The sequence below is a fragment of the Aptenodytes forsteri genome, unplaced genomic scaffold (genome assembly GCF_000699145.1).
Source record: "Aptenodytes forsteri isolate BGI_AS27 unplaced genomic scaffold, ASM69914v1 Scaffold253, whole genome shotgun sequence".
Lineage (NCBI taxonomy): Eukaryota > Metazoa > Chordata > Aves > Sphenisciformes > Spheniscidae > Aptenodytes > Aptenodytes forsteri.
In genome coordinates this window covers 43,321-50,179 of record NW_008794413.1, presented here as the reverse complement: position 1 = coordinate 50,179, position 6,859 = coordinate 43,321, and the positions used below count along the sequence as shown (strand labels likewise).

General features: G+C 57.9%; 1 protein-coding gene across 1 annotated transcript; it reads left to right on the top strand.

Moving 5' to 3' along the window:
• Positions 1-95: 95 nt before the first annotated feature.
• On the top strand, positions 96-6,829 carry P3H1 (prolyl 3-hydroxylase 1). The gene is made up of 14 exons (XM_009288965.2): positions 96-272; positions 483-672; positions 1,162-1,293; positions 2,845-2,984; positions 3,717-3,806; positions 3,925-3,977; positions 4,353-4,474; positions 4,656-4,783; positions 4,890-4,985; positions 5,117-5,267; positions 5,752-5,869; positions 6,078-6,153; positions 6,320-6,460; positions 6,543-6,829. The coding sequence occupies exons 1-14, from the start codon at positions 120-122 to the stop codon at positions 6,666-6,668; spliced, it is 1,716 nt and encodes a 571-aa protein (XP_009287240.1). The 5' UTR covers positions 96-119; the 3' UTR covers positions 6,669-6,829.
• Positions 6,830-6,859: the final 30 nt, after the last annotated feature.

Sequence of the window (6,859 nt, the reverse complement as noted above, 5' to 3'; positions counted from 1 at the left end):
CCCCCCCGGCCACTGCGATGCCCAGGGGTCGGGGGTCCCCTCCGCACCCCATGGAGGGTCCGCACCGTGGGGCGGGCGCTGTCTCACCCCCCACTCCACCCCCCCCCGGTCGCACCCAGATGAACCGGCCGGCGCAGGCAGCGGCGGCGGCACACACCTTCTTCGTGGCCAACCCCGGGCACCAGGAGATGAGGCAGAACCTGGAGTACTACCAAGCCATGGCGGGCGTCCGCGAGGATGACTTCACCGACCTGGAGGCCAAACCCCACCTGGTGAGTCCCCTCCGGCCTTGGGCAACCCCTCCCAAAACACCCCTCCACTGCCGGACCTGGGGAGGTCACACCATGGCTGTTGGCTCGGCAGGCTCATGAGATGCCACCTTGGTGCTGTGAGGTCCATCCTGTGGGGACAAGGTGCCCTGGGTGCTCCGTCACAGGGAGCGGGGCGTTGAGCCCCTCCCATCGTTTCTCATCCCTCCGTAGACCGAGTTTCGGCTGGGTGTCCGGTTTTACACAGAGGAGCAGCCAGCCGCTGCCATCCTGCACCTGGAGAAGGCGCTGGAGGAGTATTTTGTGGCAGACACCGAGTGCCGTGCGCTCTGTGAGGGACCCTATGACTACGAGGGCTACAACTACCTGGAGTACAACGCGGACCTTTTCCAGGCCATCACAGGTGGGAGCTGCGCGTGCTGCATCCCATCTCAAGAGTTGGGGACAATCCTGGGGGGTGGTGGTCCCCAAAGAGGTCCCCAAAGACCTGGGGGGTGGTGGGTCCCCATAGAGGGCAAACCCCATCCTAGGTTTCGCTAGGAGGAGCGTGGCCAGCAAGTGGCAGGAGGTGTTTGCCCATGCTCAGCACTGGGTGTGATGCCCAGGAACCCCCCAAATTCCAGAGGGATGTGGAGAAACAGGAGAGGGACCAGCAGAGGGTCACCAGCATGCAAGGGTGGGAGGCTGAGGGTGGTCACTCCTTCCCCAGAGAGCAGCACAGCCCCGCAACCGATCATGCAGAGGTGGGCGACCACCATCCTTGGGCATTTCCACCACTGAAAAGCTGTCAACAGCCCTGCTGCGAGCAGGAGGTTGGAGCGGAGACCCCCAAGGTCCTGTCCACCACCCCTTGGGCCACCATGTGCAGTGACACAGGGTTTTTTTCCACCAGATCACTACATGCAGGTGCTAAGCTGCAAGCAGGGCTGCGTTACGGAGCTGGCCTCTCAGCCCGGCCGGGAGAAGCCCTTGGAGGATTTCCTGCCCTCGCACTTCAACTACCTGCAGTTTGCCTACTACAACAGTAAGCAGCTCGTTGCCCCATCTTCTGTTGGCCATCAGCACTGGACATCGTGCTCTGCACGGGCCATTCTTCATGGGCAGAACTCATAGACTCACAGAATGGTTTGGGTTGGGAAGGGACCTTCAAAGATCATCTAGTCCAACCCAAGATGCAGGGACATCCTGCACAAGATCAGGTTGCTCAAAGCCCCATCCAACCTGACCTTGAACTTTTCCAGTGATGGGGCATCCACATCTTCTCTGGGCAACCTGTTCCAGTGTCTCACCATCCTCATCATAAAAAATTTCCTCCTTATGGCCAACCTAAACCTACCCTCTTTCAGTTTAAAACCATTGCCCCTTGTCCTGTTACTACAAGCCTTGGTAAAAAGTTGTCTCCGTCTTTCTTGTAAGTCCCCTTTATATATGGAAAGGCTACAAGAAGGTCTCCCTGGAGCCTTCTCGTCTCCAGGCTCAACAATCCCAACTCTCTCAGCCTTTCTTCGTAGAAGCGTTCCATCCCTCTGACCATTTTTGTGGCCTCCTCTGGACCCACTCTAACAGGTCCATGTCCTTCTTGTGCTGTGGACCCCAGAGCTGGACGCACTGCTCCAGGTGGGATCTCGTGAGAGTGGAGTAAAGAGGGAGCATCACCTCTGTTGACCTGCTGGCCACGCTTCTTGTGATGCAGCCCAGGATACGCTTTGCTTTCTGGGCTGCAAGTGCACATTGCTGACTCACGTCCAATTTTTTGTCCACTAGTATCTCCAAGTCCTTCTCTACATGGCTGCTCTAAACCCATCCATTCCCCAGTCTTTACTGATACTGGTGGAGGGCCTTCCACTTGTTGATCTTCATGAAGTTCACACAGGCCCGCTCCTCCAGCCTGAAATGTGCCACAGGAGAGCCGGATCTCACTCTGCCTGGTTGCAAGAACTCTCCACGTCACTTTAGATGCTCAATTCCTGGGCAGCTTCGCTTTCCAAGTGAAATAACAGCCTAGAGAAGCATTTCTTTTTTTCTCCTGCCAACTTATCCACCTCTTGCTCCAAACCACAGAGGTATCCTCCCCCTCCAGAACAGTTAGTTATAACCCAGGCAAATATACCCAATTTTATTTTATTTTTTATTCACCTCCTTAGAAAAATCTAAGCTGTTTCTGTGCAAATTTCTCCAAAAGGAGGGAAAAAAAATGAAGGCCAAGAAGATTGAAAGGCTGCAGTCCTTTGCATGAAAGTGGGTCAGGGTGCTTAAGTGGCTGAAAATTGCAGGTTAGCCTGGAAATGATTGGGTCTTGCTGCCTGGAAATAGGCTTCAAGATGTTTTCCAAGTGACAAAACTACTCAAGCAGTGGCCCTGATTTCTGGTGTAATGATTTCTGGAGGCAGGAAAGCGCCTCGGACTCTTAATTTTGCCTTTGTGGCAGCAGTTGTCTTTGCTCCAGGATATCTGCCCTACTTGGGAGACCCTGTGGAGGACAAGGACTTTCTCTCTTGTTTCTCCTCCATATCCGTGTTTGCTCTGTCTCTGATGCGCTTGGACGTGCCATTAACAGCGCCGTTTCTCTTTGCAGATGGGAATTATGAAAAAGCCATTGAATGCACCAAAACCTATTTGCTCTTCTTCCCAAACGACGAGGTGATGAACCAGAATTTGGCCTATTACACCGCCGTCCTGGGGGAAAACCTGGCAGGACCCATCCAACCTCGAGAGGTGAGCGACCGGCTGGGATGAGCCATTGCAGGGACATCTTCTCCCCTCCTTGGGGACCTTTGCAGAGTTTTGGGGTCTGCTCTGGATGGATCTGCTCTGGTCCAGCCACCCTTTGGTGGCAAGGTGGGGAGGAATGGACAGATGCAAGACCCAACAAGCTGGAAAATAGCTGAGGAACTGAAAAATGTCACTGACAAAATATCTTTGGCCAAGTGAAGGCTTGATGGCACAAATGGACCAGCTCTTGTGGGAGAGGTCTGTGAGAGGCAGACAGACAGACTTTTTAGGAGGATCTGAGCCCACCTCTGCTACAGACATCCACAGCTGAAGTGAAATTGCTTAAAAAGGAGAGGATTTGTCTTCAAAATAGCTGGATCCAGATGCTCGGGTGCTGCCTGGGAGGTGGTAGGCAGGGATGGAGTCTCTGCCCCATGTCAGGTGGAGCAGGGAAGGGAATTTGCTTCTAAAGAGCTTCCTGTAGGAGGGACACACATGTGCCTCTGTCTCCCCCGTCCTCTCCCCAGGGCTCATCCACATGGGACAGGGAAGTTCATGCAGGATGGGGAAAGCCACTTGCTTCCCGGCTGCCAGAGGGACCGGGAAACCAGGGCTGCGGGTCTGGAGCAAGGACCGCGGGAATGATGTAAACCCAGCACCCTCCTGCCCTCGCTCGGGGTCTTTTCAGAGCCTTCGTGCCGTGCCCTCACACCGTCCCTCTGCCCCTCACCACAGGGGATCCAGGCATACCGCCAGCGAAGCCTGATGGAGAAGGAGCTGCTCTTCTTCAGCTACGATGTCTTCGGCATCCCCTTCGTGGACCCGGTGAGCGGTGCTGGACCAGGCTGGATGCGATGGCCAGAAGGGAGGGGGATGAGGGAGGGGTCTGCGTCCCAGCCAGATCCTCGTCCAGCTCCTGATGTTGTTGTTCTTCTGGCTGCAGGACACGTGGACTCCCGAAGAGGTGATACCAAAAAGGCTGCGAGAGAAACAAAAGTGAGTGCTCTCCCAAGCTGATGGCCAAGCCTACCCAACAGGGAGACCAATGGGACGTACCCCTCTTTCTTCATGGGGTTTGGGCCAAAGGCCATGGCCGTGGAGCTGCTGCCAGGGAGGGGTTTTGGTGTTGGGTCTGGAAGAGGCTGCTGGAGGGCAGAACTTTGCTCCCCATCAGCCTTTGGGGTGATGGGGATGGGTAGGTCATCCCAAGCAGCTCAGGGTGAGGGATGCGTTGAGATGACTCTCTCCAGCCTTGGGGCTGGGCTTTGTCACCGGCCCCTGGAGACAACTTGTCCTGCCCTTGTCCTGGTGCCCTTCATTCGCGATGCGGGCACAGTGGGGCAGTGGAGCTGATGGCTGCTGCGTGCCCAGGGTGGAGCGGGAGACGGCGGCACGCATCTCGGAGGAGATTGGCAACCTCATGAAGGAGATCGAGACGCTGGTGGAGGAGAAGGCCAAGGAGTCTGCCGATATGAGCAAGTTCATCCGAGAAGGTGTGGAGGGCCGGAAGGGGAGGTGTAGGATGGGGACCTCCATGTCCCCCACTGCCAGGTCACGGTCCCTCCATGTGGGTGGTGGCAGGAGCAGGTGGCAGGACCACAGCTTCCCCCAGCGCTGTACCCCAGGGGTGGTGGCACCCATCCCTGTGTCATCCCGATCCTGTTTGTGCCACAGGTGGCCCCTTGGTGTACGAAGGAGCCAGCGTCACCATGAACTCCAAGACCCTGAATGGCTCCCAGCGCGTTGTGGTGGACGGGGTCCTTTCCGCTGAGGAGTGCCGGGAGCTGCAGAGACTCACCAACGTGAGCACGGGGACGGCAGGAGCGGGCAGGCATGGGACAGGGGGTGCTGAAGGGTCCCATCCTGCGGCTCAGAAGTCAGACCGGTAACACCGATTGGGTTTTGCAGGCAGCTGCCTCGGCTGGGGATGGGTATCGTGGGAAGACATCTCCTCACACCCCCAGCGAGACCTTCTACGGCGTGACTGTCCTGAAGGCCCTCAAGGTTAGGGTGGTTGTGGGGAGGGGGGAGAAACAGGCTGTGGAGACCAGGGAGGCGGGGTTTGAAGGCAGGCAGCTGCCCGTGCTTGCCCAACCCACCTGGGGCTGAGCCCGTGTCCTGTCCGTCCCCCGCAGCTGGGCCAGGAGGGCAAGGTGCCCCTGCAGAGTGCCTACCTCTACTACAACGTGACAGAGAAGGTGCGGCACATGATGGAGTCCTACTTCCGCCTGGAGGTCCCGCTCCACTTCTCCTACTCCCACCTGGTGTGCCGCACAGCCATCGATGGTGAGCATGGCCTCGGAGGAGTACAACCCAAGGAGAAGCAAGTCTCCTTCAGCCTCTTGTCCTGTCTGGGTCTCCGCCAACAGCTGGGGTGGTCTGGTCTTGGACCTTTCCTTGCTGCTCCCTAGCCTGCTCCTTTTCCCAAAAGGAAGGTGTGGGGAGCTTGTCCCTAAGCCCGGTTTGGGAAGATGAGCAGCTCTGTTGGTTGCCTCCAACGGGCAGGTGGCTTCATGCCATATAGAATTTCAGCACTTGGAGGCATTTGGGATTGGGTGCTGGGAGAGACTGTGTCTGGAGGGCCATGGAGGTGCCATGGGACAAGTCAACAGAGGCTTGTGCCACCCGAATGGCCTCTCACTCCTGCGAGTGAAGGGCTTTAGGCTACAGGTGACTTTCTTGTCACCTCCAAGCACATGGCACTTGGGGACAGATCCTGGTCCTGCAGGGACAAAGGGATCTTGACGTGCCAGGTCTTGTTCCACCCTAGAGAAGCAAGAAGGCCGGAGTGACAACAGCCACGAAGTGCATGTGGACAACTGCATCCTCAATGCGGAGGCCCTGGTGTGCGTGAAGGAACCTCCAGCCTACACCTTCCGGGATTACAGGTACCGGTGGTGTCTATCAGCCAGAGCTTCTCCACCTGAGGGCACCATGGCTTGGTGGCACCTGGGTTGGAAGGAGCAGGATGGGAGGGCAACCCAACCTGGGCTCTCCTGCCTCTGGCTCTTGCCATGGTGTTGGAGAGCTCCCAGTTGCTGGAGCTGTCGCTTGGGGTGATGGTCGCCACCTCCGTTTGTCCTCTGCTTCCTTTAGTGCCATCCTCTACCTCAACGGGGACTTTGAAGGAGGAGCTTTCTACTTCACCGAGCTGGATGCCAAGACCGAGACCGTAAGTAGCTCAGCTCCTTGAGGATCCATGTGCAGCACCAAACCCAGCTCCTGCCTGCTGGCCCCATCCCCTGTGCCACCACAAGGGGTGAAGTTGGGTTGGGGGGGACAAACTCATCCCCTCACCCACCGGGTGCATCCTGACCAGGGTCTCCCATCTGTTGCAGGCAGAGGTTCAGCCACAGTGCGGCCGTGCCGTGGGCTTCTCCTCCGGCTCAGAGAACCCCCACGGAGTGAAAGCCGTGACCAAGGGCCAACGCTGCGCCATCGCCCTCTGGTTCACCCTGGACCCTCGGCACAGCGAGCGGGTAAGCCCCCTCCCTGGCAGTTGGGTGGTTTTTTTTGGGGGGACAATGTGGCCATGCTTATCCCCGTGGGTCTGCCCCACAGGAGCGCGTGCAGGCAGACGACCTGGTGAAGATGCTTTTCGGTGCAGAAGAGGGGGATTTGCTGCAGGAGACGGAGACGGAGCAGGAACCGTCGGCTGCCGTTGCGGTGGGGAAGGATGAGCTGTGATGTCCCATGGGGACCAGGACGTCCCTGCTGGGACCAGCGACACCAGCGTTGCGGCTTCAGGCTGCTCAGCCGTGGGGCTGCCAGACGGGTCCCCCTTCTGCCCCCAACCGACATGGGATGGGGAATTGGGAGATGCTCTGCACCACCCCTGCAGCATCCAGCATCCCCCCTGCGGAGCTGCCACTTGACCT

Excerpts from the sequence above, each read along its gene's own strand:
- P3H1 (XM_009288965.2), top strand. The coding sequence starts at position 120 with ATGAACCGGCCGGCGCAGGCAGCGGCGGCGGCACACACCTTCTTCGTG. Across the intron at positions 3,978-4,352 it reads AGGCTGCGAGAGAAACAAAA|GGTGGAGCGGGAGACGGCGG; the intron begins GTGAGTGCTCTC and ends CTGCGTGCCCAG. Across the intron at positions 5,268-5,751 it reads GTGCCGCACAGCCATCGATG|AGAAGCAAGAAGGCCGGAGT; the intron begins GTGAGCATGGCC and ends GTTCCACCCTAG.